General features: G+C 43.6%; 1 protein-coding gene across 1 annotated transcript; it reads left to right on the plus strand.

Annotated features, from left to right (window-relative positions):
- Nucleotides 1-21,726: 21,726 nt before the first annotated feature.
- LOC108029383 (trypsin alpha) lies at nt 21,727-22,592 on the plus strand. The gene has a single exon (XM_017101611.3). The coding sequence runs from the start codon at nt 21,727-21,729 to the stop codon at nt 22,567-22,569; it is 843 nt and encodes a 280-aa protein (XP_016957100.1). The 3' UTR covers nt 22,570-22,592.
- Nucleotides 22,593-23,311: the final 719 nt, after the last annotated feature.

The raw sequence follows: 23,311 nt of genomic DNA on the forward strand, positions 1-23,311 counted from the left end.
ATGGGCCAGGGCCGTATTTGTAGTCAATATTTGATATTTGCACAGATGTTCAGCTGCCAAATTGAATATGGATTTTGCATAAAACCCACTCACACACTGAGGCTGCCCGGAGAGGAGGAGCAGCATAATGATGAGCAAAAAGCCAAAGTAGATAAATACTAAAGTGGACTGACCGGAAACCAAATTGAAAGCAACAACCAACGAAACCAACCAATCCCGACCCATTGACCTCGGCACAATTGCAGACACGGGTCGGAAAACAATTGTGTTAGGAATGAGGAGAGCCAGGAGAAGCAGAGAAATCAGGAAACTCAGGAGCTGACAGGCCGAAGGCTGAGGCGATGTCCTGGTCACATGTGAGGATGAACATGAATCAATAAATGCACGAAACATTATTTTCCAATCAATTAATTTTTGGGTCACTAGATTTGCCTGTAACACATGCGCTGCACTGCATCACCCACCTACCAGCCCACCCACTCACCCGCTTGACCGATGAACTCCCGGGTAAATCATATGGAATGATTCCGTACACACAGCCCAGCCCACACAACACAACCTCATCGCATCGGCTATTGAGCATAAATGTTTAATCAAATGAAGCATGCACAAATTGGGGTCCGCTCCTGGGTCTGTTCCCGGGCCCGGGGCCCTCAACCTTTGCCGCCGGCCCTGGACACTCCGCCAGATGGGCAGTGCGTCCATGGCCGTGGCACTGATTTAATAAACATAAAATGTGTCAGTATTGTAAAATTATTTTGTCGCCGCCGCTGGGTACAATCAGCGGCGGACAACAGAAACAATGGCACAGCCTTAATGTATTTGCTTTTTTATGTTTTATGACAAAATTTCGTTTCATTCCTCGTTTTTTCACTCTGGGTCTGTGCAATTTTCCGATACATTGACCGCGAGGCCTGTTCGTCAGCGCATCTCCATCAGCGATAGCTGCACGACATGGCGTATACGCAATATTCGCATATGCAAATTAAGTGCCGATCGGGGTGCGCCGTGTTCTTATTATGACAGCGAAATTTCATTATTAAAGTGCAAAAAAGAGAAGTTTCTCAGGTTTGTATACAAATTTCTCCCAAAAGGGAAAACATTGTATCCTCCTTTTCTCCTTTGGCAATGGGTACAATCCGATTAAAAAGTATTTAATATATTTTCTCTTACAGACAGCTATTTATATATTTATTTACTCTTTTTTCAGTGCTTAAATTTTTAAGTGGAAGAAAGTGGTCTTTCTCAGAATCTTATTTAAATTTCCACATTTCACATTTATCAATGAAAGGTTTTCCTAAACTCTGAACAAAATGGTATCTATAGAAACTGTCACTTAAATTTTAAGAACTATTCCTCAAGCTCAAAATAAATAGCAAAGAGATAACCGTAAGCATCGTGAAATTCTTTTTTCTGTATCTTGTAGTTCGTATTTATGCCGGAACTGCTTTCGTAATTAAAGAAGATTTCCTTGCTATTTCCGAACAATCATTAAAATGAATTTTGCAAACCTAATCAGCTTTCGAGCGGATGCCAAAGCGTCTTGGCCATCAGTAGAAAGGCTCACACAGACACTCAGACACGCACACTTGTGCATACTCGAAGCCATATAACCGCAATTCGTAGAAGAAAACACTTATGAATGTAAAAAACACAACAAGCCAGTTACACGATAATAAAACATATTTTAGAGCGGGCAGCGGGGAAATTGCGAGTGGGGAGAGGCAAGAAAATGCTTACGACAGTTGGCTTGCCAACCCCAGGGGGGCGGGACGGCGAAGAGAAAGCACTCAGCCACACACGCACACAAACAGACCGCACACATTGAAAGATTGCGGAGGCAGAGAGTGGGAGGGAGAGGGAACTACTTACGCTAGTCAGCTAGAGTGCAGGAAAAACTATTGCCCACACACACAAGCGCAGTCGTCCATCTCCCTCGCTCCCGCCCAGGGTTGGAACAACATTTATTTGTTTTTGTCGGAAATACTTGGTGCGTATGATAATAAATACTTAATCCCCAACAAAAGAATATTAAAAACAACAATAAATGGAAATGCTAAAAAGCATAAAGAAATGCATAAAAACAAACGTCGGGGCGGTGGGGGGCGGCAAAAGCTAGGATGTGCGGCTGTGTGTGTGCAGGATAACAAAAGGCTCTTTTGAAATGTAAAATGAACTTGGTTGCTTGCTTTTCATGCTCCTCAAACATGCATGCATATAAAATTAAGCATAAAAACAAACGCTTAGCCCCGAGCAACTGCGCGGCCCTGACTTCCAAGGGACGAGGGGCTTTCGGCCAGGACTCGCCAATTAAATTAACCTGAAGAATGCGGAGCCAGCGCCCCAAATTACACAAACCCAAAGTCTCTAAAATGGGGGGATAACCGTGGCAGGCACACAGAACACGGATTCCGCCCGGCAGTTATAACAACAATAATCATACGCCATGTTGCACATCGACGCAGCGCAAATCTATTACAGATAGCGACGGCTTTTCAGGGCGATTTCTCGCTTAGTTTTATAATTACCATTTTATGCGGTTTATATTTACACATAGACACAGCGCTCTATTCTGCGAGTTTTTACCAGCGTTTCGGCAAATATTAACATTTTGCCGCAACGATAAGCGAAAACTTTTCGGTGCGTCCTTCCTACCCAAAGGATCCTGGTGCGTGAGGGTGTGTGCCTGGCTGTTTGGGTGTTCGGGCGCCTGTGTATGGGCGCATTATTATAGAAATGTTTGGAAAAAACTTTGCATTGCCATCGGGGCTGGAAAAGCGGAGGAGTCGGAGGCAATCTGAAGCCGAAACACGCTGCCACTGCCGAAAAGTTGGCTGTGTAAAACTTTAATTACGACTACGAGTATTTGGCGAGTTTGCTCCAATCTCCCCAGCGATAAATGAAAACTTTGCCTATTTACATGTGTAGACATTAGATAATAACATATTCGGAATGCCTGGCTGACAGAGAGCAATTACTTGTAAATATTGCCAGCTAAATGGGACTGGATAGATCAAAGGCAGCTGCTCATCTACATACGCATAAGTTGTTTGTTTGCCTCCTTCGCTCGTGCGCCATATCGTTGGCATCTCGTTGACTCTTGACACAAGTGCCAGAGATGGCACGATGTAGCAGCATTTAATTAATTTTGTGGAAATCATTAGCGGGAAATGGGAAAATATGGGAACTATATGTGGGCTGTCCCCAATAGCCCCGCTGTCTACTAATTCGGGAAATGAACTCGCATTCCTGTCGCTACCATAAATCACTTATTGTTGAGAGCCGGAATCGTCCGCTACGCTCTGCTTTTTTCTCTGCGTTCCATCTTTCCTAATTAATTCAACAGAACTTACAGTACAACTTTTCGGCATCTTATAAATTTTAAAATGCTTAACTGTCTCGCCTCCGCCGACTCACTCTTAATGGCTTGTTGCTAATCGAATTTCATGGCGCTTCCCGGGTTTCCATGGCCTCTGCCAGTGTCCTTTTCCCGGCAGTCCTTTCCATGACAGTTTAGCCGGGGAGTAGTTTACATATTTTGCCCATCCCAGCCTCCAGTCCGGTCCACTCCACTCCGGTTGGGAATCCATTTAGCGTAACTCAACACTTGAGCATATTCCTCGCCTTTCTTGCTACGTTTTTTCCATCGTTTCCTAATATAAACTTACAGTCAGCTGACAGCCTTTTTAATTTATTTCATTAAAAATTTGCGCGGAGCACAAAACTTTTTCAATTCGCATGCAAAGCGACAGTGATTCAGTTTCAGCCAGCTGATCCTGAGCCTGCAGCTGATTAGTTGTGCATTTTGGGCTGATTAAATCGCATTAACACGCTCAACCCGCACTCGCAGAGGCCACATCCTGGGGTTAGGGACTTCAAAAGCACAAAAACTCATCGAGATTATTGAAAACCGAGAGTGGTTCCGAGTGACAGTGTGTGTGCTGTAGCGGGGAGAATAAACAAGCTGGAGAGAAATCTGCACACTTGACTTTTCCCACAATTCCCGCAGGCAGAACCCCACTCGTCCTCCTTTTTTGCCAACTCAATTAAATCTTATCACATGAAAGGCGGGTTGGGGGGTGGAGACGGTGGAGCGGGTGGAGCGGGCTCCAGTCCCCCGCCCCTGCTCCTGCAGCAACACAAATATCAAACAAACTAATGTCAGTTGTCATAATAAAGCGCAAATACTTTTGATGCCACTTGCTCACATCCACGCGCTTTTCCTTTTTTCCGACGATCCAGGGGGTAAATGGGGGCTTCGGGGGACACGAGGGCGGCGAGGGCCAGTACATACATATAAAGTGAAAAGCAAACAGCTGCGCAATTTAACGTCGAAAGTAGAGCCAAGGGCATATAGCCATATAGCCGGGCCAAAAGAAAGAAGGCAAACACAACAGACAGCGAGACAGACAAACAAATACTCGGCAAATACATACTCGGACACACATGAGGCATTGCTTGTGTGCACCTCGCTCCCCACTCGTTCATACATATTTATAATAACTTTAATTAAGATTTTACAAGTAGATTATTTCTTAATAACAAGCACAACATCCAGATAACACGGCCACAGCAACAGCGCTCACACCGGCACCTTGGTCACATCTGGCACCGATTCCACCGCCCTTGTTGGCCCTGTCCTCCCTCCGATCGGATCAAAATTGTATTAATTAGCAGGAACTCAAGGACCGACTCAAAGGCACATATTCATAAATAATTTAGGGAATAGTTTCCGTTCCGCAATTAAAAACTGCGCCTTAAAGCCAGCTAAGCCTGCTCGGGCACCTTGAGCACTCTCAACTCACCGTTGACTGCACTCCGGCCGGGAAATCCGCACAACAAAGAGGACTAATTTCATTATGGCCAGCAAATCACATGTGCATAATTTTTTTAACCATTTAGCCACAGCTGACTGCCGGGGGAAACCTTGGCAGCTCAAGGGGCCGTGTGTGTGTGGTTAAGGACTCCATTCCGGCTGCAGCCGTGTCCTTCAGGCAGTTAGCACTGGCACTTAAAAATTAATTAGAGAACTTATAAACAAGTGCAGCATGTGCAAACTAACTCGAGCGGCAAATCAAACGCACTTGACGACGACGATGTCGGATGTCGGCTGTGAAGCTCAGGGTGCCGAATGCAGGATGCAGGCTGCGGGATGCCGGAACTCCAAGGATACAGGTGTACCTTCCCGTTTCTGTGCATGTACCTCTCCACCTGGGCCGGTTATTTGTGATTCTCGCACCTTGCCCGCCAACATTTGGCGCGTTGACTTAATGAACACCGTTTGTGTGTAATTATGCATTAAGCCAGCCGGCTTACACTTTGCCCGCCCAGAAGTTGGGGCCCTCGAGAGGTATGGCGGAAGAATGCTGGGCGGCCTTCCTTGCGGCTCCACGACAGCATAAAATTTTAATTAGATTGGCCCGGAGATAATCCAACTGCAATCAAATGCGTTGCAGCCCCGACGGCAGTTCAAATGTACGGTCAACTCGGAAACTAAGTATCAATATTTAGTACTGTTACTAGACATCAGATTATATGCAAATTAATTTTTAATTTAAACGTACTTCAAATAAAGAATAGCACTGTGTTACAAAATTGGCTTCTGGAAAATCTCATTTACTTTGAGACCCCAGTTCGAAATGCTCACCAAAAAAGTCCCTATGAAAAGATTCCGAGAAAGGACCCTAAAAAGTTGTTTTTTCATATTTCATATTTCAAACTAACAAACCAAGAATGCTTACGCTTCAGTTACGGTTAAAAAACCAATTGTTTACCTTATTATCCGATTTTTTTTAGAATCCTTGCGTAGGGGATCACAGGGTAGAGTGACCCAACGTTCTGACCGTCCAGACTTACAGACCTTTTAATGATTACATAGCTGGAACGATTACTTTTCTATCAAAAAGGGCGTAGGGACCAAATGAATACTAAGTTTGTTCGAAATTAAACTAAGGCTGAACAGAAGTTTCGATATAATCATGTGCTTCATATCTGTGCATATAGAGAGCTTTATAGACATCCACTTAACTAGGACGTTTTCCCGATTCATTAATGCAATCAGGTGGCTTCAGAGCAAGTACCATTCACTCCTCGACTGTCCGGCAGCATTGACGCATGTTGTTAGTAAAACAAAATGTCGGACAATTAATTTGCGATAACATGTAATCGTGGTAAGTTAAGTAGTTTTGTTTGTAATGCCCCTCCACGGACAGCGAGGAATCGGGGAAGGGGATGGACAGGGTGGAGATTTCACTGGGACGGCAAGGACTACATTCGCATTGATGACAACGACTGAGACAAGGACATGGACATGGTCACAAGGCTTCACGTCTAATGAAATTGTTGTCAGTGGCTGGAGTCCTTTGGGCGGTGGGCGGTGGGCGGATGCTCTTCACATTTCCGCCTGCCCCGCCCTTCCCTCCACTATACGTATTTGTCTAGATACACACATGTATATAATGTATTGTCTATCGATGGCTGTTGTCATGCCAATTATTTAATTTGTTTCAAGCCAACAAGCGCAGCAAGAGCTCCCATTGTCTCTGGCTGGGCATTTTGAAAATGCGATTGATGAACTGCCGTGAAAAATATTGGCCAACCATTTAAATTACATTTGCGAATTTTTTTAGGGCCTTTCCCTAATTTGTTTCGAGTTTATTTTGTTTTTTAGGCTTTTGGCTTATGAATTATTTTAGAGATGTTTTCGGGATACATTTAGGATTTGCCCACATAAAAGGAATTTATTAATAATTCGCCATATCCGCACACTGAACTGCATAAATAATAAACCTGCCAAGCAAAACAAGTGGATTGAAACCGACCAAACTCCTTTGCTCACAGTACAAGATGGCCAGAAATAATAAATAACCAAAGGCCTGTAAACATGCGCATAATCCGGCAGAACCGAGGCCCGAAACGAAGTAAAAATCACACACAGGACCGGGCAGCCAAGCCCCCAACCGGAATACTTTTAATCCTCGACGTACAATCGACACATTAATTTATCACTCCCAGGCCAAGTCGAACGTAGGCCAAGCAAAACAAACGAAAAGCCTTTCAATTAATTCCAGAGCACACAGAGAGAAATCCCATCGCTCGCCGGGGGTTCGGTTTGGTTTCGGATGCGGCCTCCAAACATCTACGGGTGTACAGAGGGAACTCGAGTCCATAAATAGTTTATCGTCGACTGTCGACTGTCGTCTGTCCACCGGCGACTGAGGAATATTTCGGCATTTCTGGCATTTGGCATATTGACTTATGAGCGCTGATTTGTAAGCAGATTCCAGCGCCTTGAGCTTGTAATTAATTCATGTCCGGCTTGCTCTCCGCCATTTGTCTTGACTTCGGTTACGGAAAAAGGAAAATAGCGGACGAGCAGGGGGACAGTAAGTCATCTGGGTGAGTGCATTTTTGGCAGGCACTCAGCGAGTGCATTTTTTGGGGCTTGCCACTTCCGAATCCTTGCCAGCGGCACTTTTGCGGTCTGCAAGTGTTTTACAGGCGCCAGACAAATGGCCAAAGTAATTACCAACAGGCCTGTGAGCCTAAGTGACTCTTGGACTTGGCAAGGTGAATGACCAAAGTGAGAAATCAGGCGAATTCCGGTACCCAACTGCAGCCATGACGAGCGACGAAGGAGACGTTCGACTGGCTGACTTAACTATCCGAGGGATACGTACGTATATACGTCCTTATTGTACATATGCAAATGCCTGGGGCTGGGGCAGCAGGACGCAAAGGAGGACGAGCAGCCGCAAAGGATGTGGTAAGTAAATACTAAATTTAGTTGGCTTTGCCACACAACCGCAGCGACATTTCCTCTTGGCAAGGCGTCGACATCATCCTTTCTTCTGTCTCTCCGCATCCTACGTCCTTATAGCGCCTCCCTGCCCCTTCAACTTCAATTGTGTGCACTCCGACTTGCCCTCGGCTCCCGCCCCTGCCCATCCCCCTCCCCCCAGCGGATTGCTCTGCATAAGAAAATTATGCAAAATAGTAGCAAAGTTTCAATTTCCTCCTCTGAAAAAAGGGGAAAGGATGATGGAAATGCCAAAAGGAAAGACGAGCTGAAATGCGGAAAGAAATAAAGAAAATGCAAAGTACAAAATTGTGGTCTCGTATAAATAAGCGTAACTTATGAAAAGTTATGAAAAACTTCTTGCCTTTTACAAGCAATACGTAATTTGGAATGTGTATATGGGGAGTTGCACGACGCCGGCGACGAGGACGCAGATCTGTGCCCAACGTTGGCAGAACAGTTTTCGCCTTTGTGCGTGGCTGTTCAACAGTGGTGATATTGAAAATTATGCTGTTCGCAGGGCGTTTTCACTCCGATTTCCGACTTGGTCTTGTAATGGTCTCAGGGTGGCGCGAAGTAATCATAAGGAGCTCGCTGGGAGTAGAAATTAGAAATAGATGCATCATCCCATGGGAAGGAAAGCGAATGAAATGAAACTAACAAAAACCAAGAAATTAAACTTTTTCATTCCTAAAACATTTTTAAACCTACATGAGAAGAAGTTCTGCCTAAGACTCATAAGCTTTGAAGTACGACAGCAACTTTTTAGAGCTCGAAAATTTAAAAAGTTCGCAGTAGTTTTAAGGACTTAAAGAGTTACCCGATCAAGTTTCCACATCAATGAACCCTAGCCCACGAGCACGAAACACAAATGTTTGCCCAAGATTGTACGAAAGTATCTTTCCATTTATGCATATGCATAGGCGGCTCCATTATAAAGGCAATAACCCCACGACAGGCCCTGCACAAAAGATAGTTTATAGTTTTAATTTCTCCCAATTTTGCCGGCAGCCACGCAGACAAAGAAACGGAGACAGACCCACTCACAGGCGGAGAGTATCTATGGAACTCGGGGAGGCAGGGAGCACTCGCACAAAAAATTTGCATGCCACATAAGACAATTGCCTGTCAAGCGTCTTTAGCAGGACGAAGATGTCTTGGGGGCAGCCCGGAAAAGGGTTTTCGGGCTGCTATTTGATTAGGCCAAAAGCTTGTTAAGAAAATTTGACTGCCAACTTGAGTGGCTGGCCGCCCCCAGAATGTCTCTGCCCCTGATCCCGTTCTCGGGCATAATTTGCATATAGTTTTGCCATATTTCGCATCGGGTTTTTTCTTGTTGCTGCGCAAATTTAGTTAAAATTTAAGTTTAAGTTGTACGCTTTCCCAGCCGCACGGTTCGTTGGCTTCGGAATTGCAGTGCCAGAAAGCGGAATGGCAAAATACATAGCATAGGAAAATTGAAAACTATTTTGAGTGCTAACGAAGGTAAATATTGTTTCATTATGCAGTTTCTTTTCCTTCGGCCGGCAAATTGTTGCATAACGAAATTGCCAGCAGGAAGTGTTTATCTGCCAGGCCAAGATGTGTGGCCGCCGGGCGGGGTTCAGTGTTCAAATAGACTATATACACACGTTGTAATAGGTCTTTGTTATGCATTTAATTGCCCTGCACAGCTGCAAAGTGGGAGAGATTGAAAGATTGTATTATTTTTGCAGTTTTTGTTGTTGCGGTGATGGGACACTGGAACACTGGAACACTGGAACTTTTTTGCTGAAAATAAATTCAATTAAAAGTTTCAATTAAAATTAACAACAGCATCCGCCGAGTAGCGCAGTTAACAGAGTAAACATTATGTAATTATAAATAATTGAAGTGCTAAAGTCACGCACATGGCCCGTTTGCTTTTTAACTGTTACACAGAAACACGGCTTCACGGTCGCTTTATCCGCATTTCATTGTTTAATGATATTAAATCCAAAGCAAACATTGCACAAATATCGTTTGTTTACTCAGCGGGCCGTCAGACGGGCGGGTGATTAATGAGCTTCGTTTACGTGATGGTCAATTCAAAATAATTAGCCAACTCTAAGCGCCCTCGACAAACCGCACTTTTCTATATTTGCTTATTGGCAATGGAGGCGTCCTCGATCTCTAATTTTCCCTGTTCAAAGTTGAATCCCCAATGCGGCCAGTTATCAGCATCCAGTTCGATGCGAACCAAAACATTTTAAATGTCAATTTACAAGTGACAATTGGACCAGACTCCGGCCCTCGCCAAGTCCCCAGCCCGGCTCTATCCCGCCTGCATGGCCCGAAGCATGTGCTAACAATTTTGTGGGGTAATATAATATGCACAGCATGGCTTATAATAATAAAAGCGCCGGCAGGGCCTGCAGCATCCCATCTCCAGCGACAGCCCGATGGTCGGAGATATGCCCCCTCTATAGGGCCGGGCGAATGGCCGAGCGCAGCGTTGACAGCTCGCGGCTGTCATACGCGTGATTGTTCCTTTGAAATATGAGAAGCTCTTTTCAATAACATTCGCCGGCGATTGCCCCACAAACAGTGGGGACAGCGCCGCAAAAACCAATGTCATTTGGAGAGTATAAACTACTTTAACTGCAAATTTCCAGATGTAACATCATCCATCCTCATGGTACTAAGGCCCATGAAAGAAAAAATAACCAAAATCCAAACAATTTGGAATGGTAATTAGAGGGAAATAACTACCAGTGAAGTGGCGCCGGCATTATTACATGCACCCGTAATTTTTAAAGGTCAGAATGAACTCGAATAAATTCGTAATCCCGTTCATTAGGTCAAAAATCCATGTAAATGTATCTACAATGTCGCATAAATTTAACCTAAAAAAATATTCGAATTTTTTAATACTGTAACTATAAATATTTTTGACAGATTTTTTACTGGAATCTTTCGTTTTTTTCCAGTGCTACCTTCTCACACCCTTGTATAGTTCAAGTTTTACGTGTTACGAGACATTTCTGAAAAGTGCAAAACCGTTGTCCAAAGTTTTTGTGCCACTGTGCCCCGTGGCAGCTGTCTCGGTTGACTACACTATGCTGCACACGCATTTTCCCACTCCGGCTCCGCGCGGAGGTCAAATACAATAAGGGCCACGGCTGGGGACGGGCTGGCGTTAAGCATTCGGAGAATCAGAGTTATGCTCGCATTTATTATGCCGCAGCCGTCGCCGTTGCGGTTGCCGTCCGGATGCCCAGTTCCCAGTTCCCAGTTTTCAGATTCCAGATTCCAACCCAGAACCGAGAGCTCGAACTCAAGCGCGAACCCGACCCGATTCTTCGGACACCCCGGGCCCGAAACCGGGTTCGAATGTTTCGTTTGTAAATTAACTTTACAGCCCGCGGCAGAACGCATTTTTTAGCGCCGGTTCAGCTCTTCTTTTTGTCTTTTGCTGTTTTATATATTTGTATACTTTTTGGAGCAGACTTTGGACGCGTATCAAATGCAACGCATGCGTCGTCCCCTCGCCCCAAAAGCCAGATAGCCCCGCCCTGCGTCTTGGACCCGCAGCGAGGAACTGGGAATTTTTTTAAATTAAAAAAGTTTTTCAGTTGCCATTCGGCACGTACCAATACGCAGCGACAAACGGCAGTCGGATATTCGCAGGGTGTACGTATAGATTCCTCTTCTGCGCCCCCGCACATTGACAGGGGGCGTGGCTGGTAATAAATGCGACATAGCTTCAGCATGCATAGCATGTCCATTGCCACGAACCGCTCCTCCGGATTTTCAAATTTTCCCTCTACAGTTCTGCTTTACTCCTGTCAATTTCCGCGGCCGCAAGGAGTATTGGGAGTGGAGAGTGGCGCGGAGGGGGCTGAAACAAAGTCGTAATATTTCCGCGTTGCGGGTTAAGACATTAGTGAAATATATTGCTTTTCTCCAGCCAGAATTCATCTAACGAACCTGGACAAGAAGGGCTTGCCAACTTTGATTGGGCCTGGAGAAATGCTGCCCTTCCGGTTTGAACTCATTAATATTTTTCTGCTGTTGACTCGCTGCCAAAGCTGGATAAATACGACGACAAGCAACTGTGTGCAACCTTTTGAAGGTCACAAATGGAATTTCACTGCCAGAGACTGAGTCAGTCAGCCAGTTAGTCAGTTTGTCAGCCTGCCCGCCAGTCCATCACTCATTTAGTCAGTTCAGCCAGCTCAGTTCAGCTCGGGCAGTCAGTCAACGCCTAAAGTTTTATTACTTCTGCTGCTGTCAACAGTGTTTGTTGGCTCTTTGGTCGCCGGGTTTGTCTGTGCGGCAGCCTTGGGCCAGGAAATAGATGTATAAACGCACTGAATATTATGTGCCATAGTTGGCAGCGAGCTGGGGCGACGCCGTCCTGCTAGCTGCTTATTTTTTAATATTTGAGCAAGGGCTACATGTCGTATGCGCAATGCCAGGATGACGGAATGCCGGAATGCCGGAGAGCCGGCGAGCCGGGCCACGGGGCGGATGATACTCGTTCTCCAGTGTTGCTTGTTGTGCCCAGACAGAGTCGGGCAAATATTTAATCTCTGTACGTCATTTGCCCGGCAATGATAATGCGCCCGATGTTTGCATTTGCTCGGCTGGTTTCTGGTGGTTGTTAGTTGTTGGCTGTTGGCTGTTGGCTGTTGGCCGTTGCCTGGTTGGCAAAGCGAGCCATGTTTGGTTTGTGGCAAACTCCAGCTAATATGCCACACACTGTTTGCCCATCGGCATTATTATTTTGTGTGATCTTGCTGCTCCTTCGCCGCCGCCTCCCTTTTGCAATTCAACTTTTGGCAAACGCACTTCATTATTAACTCGGTCACTGGGCGGACCTCCCTGCGGCCAGCCCAGCCCTCTTTCCCAAGTAGTACTGGTGAGTACTAGTCAAATTTTTATCAATTTACCCGGCAGCAAATGAAGTTCTCTCTCAAAACTCATCTGCATACTCATGCGAGTATGCAAAATCTAAACTACCCCGAGCGTCGTCTACTTAAGAAAATTGTTTGCCAACTCTGAACGAAAAATTTTGACTGCCTGCCCTGGCGGAAGTCCCTGTGTGTAATCCTATGTATCCTCTGTGTGCGTGTGTAATAATATTCAAATTGGCAAAATCCATTACGATCGCAAATATTATTTCAACAGCCAACAGCCCAAGCGGAGCAGACCGCACTGGCGGAAGAACTGTTAGTGCTCGACGCACTGCAACTGCGGCCCCTCAACTGCTAGATGGATGTAGAAAAGGACAAAGACGGTACGAGAAAGAGACAGTGCGAGGCGGGGAAACGAGACGGAGACAGCCTTAGTCTGAAGAGCAAATGAATAAAAAGTAGCCGAAGACCGGCGACTACAGTAAAATTAGGAAGGAAATGCAGGAAAAAAGTCCTGCAGTTAAACAATTATTATGAAAATCGTAAAACCAAAATTAAAAGAAACAACTAGAAGATTTTGCCGTCATTAACACACAAATATTTCTACAAAATATGAATAAAATAATCAAATTTAAAAAATATTTTAAATATAAGTACATGCAGTTCAGGATGATTTTGCACTACTCTTAACGAAAAGAACTACATAAATCTATTTATTTTATTAGAATGCATTGGATTTTTTTGAAGATTTTGAATAAAATATTTAAGCCATCATTACTAATTACACAGAAAATGTGGATTTGAAATTTCTTCCTTATTTTATATTCATTCAGTTACTTTTTGAAAGGTGGCCTTTAATATTTCAACGGATCCCTCATAAGTAGGCAACATTTTTTATAGCTGCGCAATTTCAAGACAAAGCTCTTAAAATTCGTATCCTTTTCCTCTCCTTTTCCTTTTGAGTGCATTGAAATAGTTTTTAATAGATTGACTGACTTACACAATCTCCACTGTACTCGAGCCATCTGCATTGCCAAAATGTACAACCAACAAAAACGGGTTAAAAGTGTTGACAGTCAGACAAAGCGCAAATTATACATACACTCAACTGGCGCGATTGTCCGTCGGTATGTCAGTGGTCGTAGGTGGGCGGTGTGCGCCGGGGGCGTGGCATTGACTGGGAATAGCTACAAAGTCCTCTTTTTCGCTGCAAGCTGTTGAAATATTTGCACACGATATTGGCAATCGAGTTAACATAAAGATAGAGCAAATATCGCTGGCGAGGGAAATGCATTAATGGGTCAGCGATAAGGAAGATGGCAGAGGAAACAAATATTTCCAAAACGTACCACATCAAAGTTGGGGGTATAGAAAATTATGTAAATTTAATCAAAATAAGTAGCAGCAGACGCGGATTGTCAGAGCAGCGGCTAAAAGCGGCTTATAACAACAGCCGTCAGAGCCAAGAGCCAGAGCAGCAACAACAAGCCAGAAGACCAGAAGCCGAAGACGAAGACGAAGACGTGGCCGGGGAACGCGGTGAAAGCATAGGACCGACAACTGGAAAGTGGCAGGATAATAAGGATTCAGCATCCTGCGATGATGCTAAGTAGCCGCCGTTCCAGCCACATGCTGTCAACGCGCTAAGTCCAAAATAACCAACAACAACGGCGCACGGACAGCGGCAGCCACTCATAAATAAGAGAAATATATATTTTTTCGGAAATAAGTCATAAAGCCACCGCCATGGAAAACAATAAAAAAATTTTAATGCTTCTTATTGTTCTGGGCTATCTATTTAAATGCCCTCCAAAAGGTAATTCAGCGTGCTATACCATCGTTTACTACAAAACGGAAAGAGCCTTTCGAAATGATTGCTGCGGAGAGTCTAATAAGATGAAGAATTTTAAAGGCTAAGAGGGTAGCATGGCATTATACTCAGTTTAAGTTTGGGAGAGCCCTGCCCTCGTTATAATCCAAAAAATATATGCCATAACGATGTTCTACTCAAAGAAAGATGTTTATATATAAACATCCATTGATAAAGGATGGTGTAAATTTTGATTTTAAATGTGCGAAAATAATATTTTTAAATGGTTATTTTACTCTTCAGTGTTAATAAAAAGTTCCAAAGAACCTAACTTGTGATTTTTGCTCAGTTCCTATAACTTTATTGTTCCAGCCGAAAAAAGGGCTTAATGTACACCAAAGCATTTTTATGGCCATGCCACAAAAATGTTCTAATAAATGCAAACTACAATTTCACCAGCTCACCCACACAGACAGAAGGCAAACTACTCAGCACACACACTGCCGCAGCACACACGTACACGAAAACATAAAACCAAAGCCATTTTGAAGCACATTTTAATAGCATTGTACGAATTTTTTGCACTTAATTAAGTGTAATTAAATTTGCGCTGCTTACTCGCACAATTTTCCACCCCCCCTACGCGTCTCCCTCCCACTGCAGCCGCAGCCCCACAACGGGCTCCGAGAGTGAGCGAGCGGGAAGCGGGGATTGCCGAGCGATGCCTAACAATTTGTGCCGTGCCTCACTTGTAGTTGCCAAAGCGCCACAGTGCCACAACTCGAGTGCCATTTACGGCTTTTTATTTTGCAACGAGAGTTGTTCGCTCTTGAAGGTGGCGACTGAATAAAAAGGAGGCAAATGGAGTGGTTGGCGACATGCTGAAAGGAGCCCGGCGGTTCGGTTATGAAAGCCGTTCCTATGATAAATGATCTAGGTGTGTAAGCTCATCGTACTTTAAAGTCTCATTAAAAAGCTATTTTCCCTGGCTTTAATATTTGGTCAAGTCAAGTTCTAAAGAGGTAATAAATAGGAATATGTTGGCCATTTACCCTTTCACATATAATGTGTGCCTAGCGATATGATTCCATAATTACCAGGGGGCCATTAATTATAAAATCAATGATCTTGAAATCAAAAGCAGGTCAATTATTAAATATAAGATAATTGCTCTTGCACAATCACACATGATTCCTGCATTATGTGCGTCGTCTACTTGTAAAGTTCATCACCTCTTTCAGGGGGAAGTATGCTTTAAAAGCTTTACAAAATCGATTTTTTCGACTTCTTTCGATTTCTTTGGGAAGGAATGAAATATTCGATTCAAACGAAACTTTAATATTTTATTGTTGTACATTTTAACAGTCTCCTCACCGGCGGGAAAGATGAAGGTCTCAATTTCCACACGAGACAAACAAAACCAAAACATTCCATATTTTCAACAGTGTAGCTTCCACTTAAATTAAACAAAAAGTGAGAAATTTAATTTAAAATAAATTACGTTTTTCTTCAAAAAATATACTTAGATTGTGAAAAAAGGTGTGTTAATCATAACTCTCTCAAGTTTTTTTAGGTTCATCCAAAAGATAATTATATCCCAAATACAGTAAATGTTGTCTTGCTCCGATAGGGCGTACACTTTTTTCCCCATCTTTCCCGCCAATTAGGTAAAGTCTAAAAAATGTAAGGTTATTTACGACACAGACAATTTAATTTAATATGTTTATTTTTAGTAGTAAGTTATAATAGCAGCGACTCTTTAGGCTTGCTCAATTTCTTTATTTGCATATAACTTTTTAATGGACAGGTTTCAACCATTCTTGACATAGTGACAGATACTGATAGTGAAAATAAAATTTAATTTACCCTCAAAATCTTTAAAAATGGTGGCGGTGGCTTAAGAGTGGGTTTGTGGTCGTTTGAAGCCGTAAGAGTGGGCGTGGCAACTTTCTGGTTTTTATAGTTTCCGAGATCTCAGCGTTCATACGGAGGGACATAGCTAGATCGAATCGGCTAGTGATCCTGATTAAAATAATATTTACTTTATATGATCGGAAACGCTTCCTTATACTCTACGAGAAACGGGTATAAAAAGTACAACTGGTGAGTAAGCATACAGAAAAGATATAAATAATTTGTTTAAAATGTTGAAAGTTATTGGCATTGCCATGGGATTACTACGGGGTGTAGTACTAAGTACTCGTGACGTGGAGTTCCTGCCATCTCTGAGATCAAATTTCAAATTGCTACTGGCCATAATTGGCCATAGCCGAAAGCTTCGCTGTTGACTCTAACGCCACGAGCTCGAACTGCAACGCAGGTCCAAGCCCCGGGCATTGGCAGTCCTTGTTTGACAGAAAACTGCAGCGTTTGCAGATGCAGAGCCCAGAGTTCAGGATCCGGGATCCAGTTACCGCCAGTCAGCAGCCGAAAGCAGTCGGCAGTGGCGTTGGCCTGCGAGTTGGCAGGAGCCAACGTAACATTAGCAGCTAAAAAGCCGGCGAACAAAGGCGAATGGGGGCATGTCAATCGCCATGAGGCCTGTTGACTGAAGCGTTGCGGCGTTAAGTATACGCCGTGTGGCGTGTGGATGGTAGGGTCTGGCCCGGCCTGGTCTGCTCTGCCAGCCGCCGGATGTCATATTGCAAAATTGAATTTTTTGTTGCAGCTGCACGGCGACGACTGCCACAGCTGTTTGCCCCGTCATCACTGCAATGATTCGGAATTGTTGACATCGCCGACGTTCGTCCTGCGAGCATAGGGCAAGCGATTCGATTCGATTCGATTCCGAACATCAATACGTACATGGCTGTATCAGCTTTATTTGATGTTTAGCAATTTCCTGATTTATCCCCCACGTCATTTCCGCTTTGCATTTGTATGCGCTGACCACCGTCCGACCCCTGGGCGCAAATAGAAAAAATTTCACAAATATGATAAGCATTGAAATGAAATTCTATGATTTTCCTCCAAATCGTCGGACTGTATGTTTGTGTGTGCGTCCACAGGATTACGTGTTTTTCAATGGCATTTCCTGCTTAGTCGCTGACTTACTGGAAATACCCCACCGTCCTTCGGTTCGCCTAGTTTTGTGGCTCTGTGATTTGATTTATATGTTTATATTGCAGCTTTTCTCTTTCATTGCTGTTGTTCCGGCTGACAAATTATAGGTTTGATTGGCCTAACGAAAACATATACTTAAGCTTGCCATGAAACGCACCTTTATTCCGGGGTTTCGCTGGACAAAATACTACATTTATGGTCCAGGTCTTTTTAAAACAATCGCTTTGCGCGGATATGGGGGTTGAAAAGGCACTATATAAGGCTATTTTAATTTACAAATTTATTTAATCAAAAATTAGTTACTTCTACTCATTACTTTTGAGATACCCTTGCAACTAAATCTTAAATCCGCCACTGAAAACAATGCAATACACAAGTATCATTTATTTTCGTTAAAGTCCCTTATTGTCTTGTTATTTCAGGTCCCTTTAAGCACTTACACAATTTACAACTCATTGGAATTGGATGGCCGAAGATCGCTTAATTAAATGCGGCCCCATTATAGAATCAATTGAATTTAAATTTACAAGCCGCAGAACACACATGGAACTCTATGGCACGTTGAAGTCCCAACCTCGCCCACGACAGCAAATGGGGCTCATCACATTGTAGCCAGTTGCCTTTATTTTTTGGGGCACATTACTTTATGCAAAACATGAACATTTAATATAACGCTCTACGAATTTTTAATGAGCTCCTTCAGGAGCGGAAAAAAGAGTGGGCCCAAGTAGATTTCCCCGTTTTTTGCATTTTACATGTTTTATGAGCTTTCCCGCGCTCACGAAAAAGTCCCTTTTTTGTAGGCCCAGGTAGACCAACTCAATTTCGGCTGGCACCTCCACCTGCTTGCGGCCTTGCACCCGCTCCACGTACGGGTAATCAAATCAGTTGGTGAGGCAACTCCGTGCGTCACATAAATTTGCGCACATTTAGCAGATAATGAGCACAATTAGCAAATGGCGCTCGTTGGGGCGGGTAGATTGGGGAAGATTAGGAAGCAACTTGCAGCAGATTGTGTGCATAAGTTATTCAGATTGTTGGTAAAAGCTTTTCCTGCCCTCGTCCAGTGTCCAGTCAAATCATTTGCAGCCATATCTCAAGCTGTCGCTCAGGAACAACCGCATTGCACCTAAGTAAATTATCGTGTTTCATTTGCCAGGCCATCAGTTGGCCGACCGACCGCCCCGCTTTCGTCGCCCAGCGCTTGGCAACACTTAGTCACTTGGTTTCATGAGTAAACACATCTTATAAATTATTCAAAAACGCAAAAAAGCTATTTGCAACACTTTACCGTTGGCTATGCCAGCGACGCTGCCGTTAGCATACATTTTTTAGCATTTCTTCGATGTTGCTGGAGTTGCTGCTGCTGGTGTTGCTGCTGCTGATGTTGCTGCTGCTGCTGTTGCTGCTTCTGCTGCTTCTGCTGCTGCTGCTGTCCCCGACAATCAGTCAAAAACTTTTGGCGCAACATATGCGTGGGAGGAAGAGAGATGATGTCGCGCAGGAAGGCAAAGGAAGTACCTGGCTACCAGGAGCAGCAGAGGCAGCAGCAGCAAAAAGCATGACAAATGAAATGTTCAACTTGCGCTCAAGCCGAACAAAAAGAGGGAGCCCAGAAGATGGGGGTCCGAAAAAAGGCGGGAAAAAATATCGTCGTAGTATATTTGGGAGCCCTGGGAAGCGAGCTGAAGTGGAGTGGCGTGGAGTGTCGGCTGATAAAGTGGCTCGTCTTACCGGCAGCTCCGAGTGCTGAGCAAAAACAGTGGTGTCCGGTCGAATTCACTGCTCGCCTTGGGCCCCGGGCTCCTTTTCCGCTTTCCGTGTTGTCGCCGCTAAGGCTTCCTTCAAATATTTAACTCAAGTAAGCGTTTGTAATTAATTTCACGCTTAATACTGACACTTTACCACACTTTTCAACACTTTTTCGGCGCCCACGCTTCGGCTCTCGCTTTTATGGCATAATAAACACGCATTTTATAATAAAGTCAAAAAAATTGACTGCATAATTTATGTGCGAGGAGCGAGGGCTGCGGCAGCCGCTTGCCTCCTTCGTCTTTGCTTTCTCCCACTTGGCTTTTCGCTTTTTTACGGGGTAATTGATGTTCTTTACCCTGCAATTAACCCCCACTTCAGCACCCTCCCCAACTCAAAGATTTATGCCCTGACGAGAGTTATGTGACGAATTTTCTGAGAGAATTCTCAATTACACGCAATTAACTCGAACAATTTCCACAATAAAAGGGCGCAAAAAACAAAGACAAGCCGCAATAGAGGTAAATTACCTTTACATGGCTACAAAACGGTAACATAATATATTTTTTTAATTTTGGTTTATAAAATATGACAAAAAACAAGACAGTATTAAATTATTTACAAAAAATACGAAGCAATAAACTGTAAGCTAAAGTTAAATATTTATTTAGGCATTTCACGAATAGTTTTTAGGTCAGCTGAAACGCATGCACTTGACTGCGAAACACTAATGCAAATAAATAAAAGATTATATCGATTTTAATAATTTGAATTTTACATTCTGGTCAAACGGAGCCTCTTGATAAGTTTTTTTACCCAGCATAGAGTATATACTTTTTAACGATAAAAAAAGGGAAGTTTTTCAGCTACAATGAACGGGTTGATGTGTCCACTCGGTTGGCCAATTTCGGTGCTTTACCATCTGTTCAACGCATATCGATCATATTTACAGAATATTTACAGAACAAAAAGCAACTGCAAAAGAGCTGCATTACATGCAATTCGATTATTCAACTTTCTTTCTTGTTGATTCGAGTGAATTATGTATGAATCAAGGAATACATCTGAAACCCTTGCTCTGCATTTTATTAACTCCTGCCATGTTTAATTAATTGCTGGCCGGGCAATTAGCATGTGGGGAAGCAGAGACCCACTCCCTTACGTGTCAGCAGCAGCAAATTGAATTTTGTTAAAATGTAAACCACATATGTGCTCTGGAGTGAGCACATATTTGTGGATTCCGCAATTGTTTGCTGTCTGGCAGGCAAAATGAAACAATTAGTGCCTACCCGCACTGCCTCTCGCCTGGTCCTGAGATCCTCGAATGTATCTTGTCCTTTCCCCTATCTGGCAGCTGAGCTTGGTTCTCGGACCCTGGTTCTGCAGAATATTTATGCAATTCATTTTTGTCTAAACTAATAAGTTGTTGCTGTTACTGCCAGTCGAGCAGGTTGTTTTATCTCATAATGAAATAGTAGACTGACTGAGTCTATGCAAATAATGCAGATACACATGTCTCCGCTTGGATTTGGCCTGGCTCTGAGTTGTTAACATATTCATTGAATCTGAATCAACTTTTCCACTCCCTTCAGACCAGGCAGCTGTGAAATATGACTCCTTATCCTTGCCCAAGCAGAGGATTTGTGTTACTCCTTCCAAGGCCTTGCTCTCTTAATTTGTGGAGTCCTGTGTAATTGAACATTATGCAGCCTATCTAATTGGGTTTCGTTTTCCTCTGCATGCTGAAATTTCCCTTGAAAATATGGGGTTTGCGTACAAAAAATGTTGAAAAAACACTTTTATCTATGTCCTTTGATTTTATTTATGGCTTAGGTTTTAAGTTTGAAAATATTTTGTTAGCTCCGTATTCAATCTGGTGTACTTTTATTAACAATGGTTACGCACACAAAACATATTTATTCCTAATCGGATGAATGGCCTTTTTCATTTACTTCAATATTAAGAATCAGTGGCTTAGCTACTATCGACTAAAGAAGAATCAATTTTCTGGTGAATATTATAAATTTGTAGCTTATTATGAATAACTAAATTAAATTCGGCATTCCTACCTAAATATTTTTATTTCTTTCGGTTATATAAAGAACTTGAGAACGAGTATAACGTACGTTGATCAGGACTTAATTAATTTATATAACATATATATATATTAAATGTTTTATTCGTACATATCTCACGGGTAAATAAGTAAAAGCCCCATAATGCCAGTCACCAAGGTTATTGGGTCAAAGTCAGATAACGCGACTATGACACCTTTTTGAGTAAGCAAATGATAAGACGAATTTCGCCCCTCTTGGCGAACGGCAAACAGATTTAATTACAAACTCTGTTGACAAGCCGATAAGTTCCGACCCAGTGTCGATGATATAAAGCCGTGTCGCGGAAGAACTCTTCAGTCAGACGGTGCAATGTACTCAGCGGGATTCTTATGGATTTCAGTGGCTCTCGTGGCATCTGCCGGCGGCAGTCCCACTACCGGAGATGGGCGGATTGTGGGCGGCGAGGTGACAACAATAGGCGAATTTCCCTATCAAGTGTCCGTCCAGTTGAACGGACAGCACATATGCGGAGGCGCCGTCATTGCACATAACTTCGTACTGACGGCGGCCCATTGCTTCGAAGTCGCCTTGAGCAGCAGTGATTACACCGTGCGAGTGGGCTCCAGCGAACATGCGGGTGGGGGCGAAGTGCTCAGCCTGCGGCAGGTGATCACCCACGGCGACTATAATCCCCAGAGCCACGACAACGACCTGGCCCTGCTCATCCTGAATGCCACGCTCAATTTCACCGAGCACCTGCAGCCGGTGCCACTGGCCACATTAATGGACCCACCGACGGCGAACACCCGCCTCGTGGTCACCGGATGGGGATACCAGGCGGAGGAGGAGGGCGGTGTGAGTGGTGAGGTCGGCGTGTCGCCGGAACTTCGCTTCGTCGACGTGGATCTGGTGGATTCAGATCAATGCCGCCGAGCCTACCGGCATGTGCTGCCCATCACCCAGCGGATGGTCTGTGCCGCGCGTCCGGGTCGCGACAGTTGCCAGGGCGACTCTGGCGGTCCGCTGGTGGGTTTCCCAGCGGAAGAAGGTCCGGCCAGGCTCTACGGCATCGTGTCCTGGGGCCTGGGCTGCGCCAATCCCAACTATCCGGGGGTCTACACTAAAGTGGCTGCCTTCCGCAACTGGATCGATGCCCAGATGGGCACCTGGGGCTGGAACGGCTTGCTGGCGGGGTGGATCGGGCTGCAATAGCAAAGTAAGAAAACGCCAAAGAACTAAGCTATTTAAAAAGATTAAAAATGGATATTTATAGACAAATTGAATTAAATGTTTACTAAAATCAAAAAACCAGCACCAAAGAGTTTACTATTTCATTTTCGAGGATTTTATATAGTAAGTCCTAATTTTAATTGACTCCAAAATTGTATTGCAAGGAATAATTTCCTGAACCAAATGTACAATGCGTTTTAGGGTCTGCGAATTAGTTTCAATGTCTCTAACTCATACGCACTGTTGCCCCTAAGCAAATATATTATTTTCATATGGTTGGCCCTGACTTAGTTGGAAAATCCGTTGTATCAATCGGATTTCAGTTGTCCAACGAAAACATTTTGGAATTGTCGTCCATTTTTGCCTAGTATTGACTAAGATTAGAATGTTAACACCCAACTGTGTCGTGTTAAATGTCGCATGAGTAATTTTTAAGCTACTTTGAAAACGATTTAAAGGGTCTAATCAAAAAAAAAAAAACAAGAAAGGATGTAAACTTCGGCAAGCCGAAGTTTGTATACCCTTGCAGTTATAAAAAATTATCAATAATTTTATTAAATTGAATTCAAAATTCTTAAAAATATAAAAATTTTTATTCCTAATATTATAAGATAAGATGTCAAAAAGCCCCAATGCTATAATTTGTTTCACATTATTTCCCACCAATTATCCGATCGTTCCTATAACAGCTATATGATATAGTCGTCCGATTTTGATAATATTT

This window comes from Drosophila biarmipes, chromosome 2R (assembly GCF_025231255.1).
Source record: "Drosophila biarmipes strain raj3 chromosome 2R, RU_DBia_V1.1, whole genome shotgun sequence".
NCBI lineage: Eukaryota > Metazoa > Arthropoda > Insecta > Diptera > Drosophilidae > Drosophila > Drosophila biarmipes.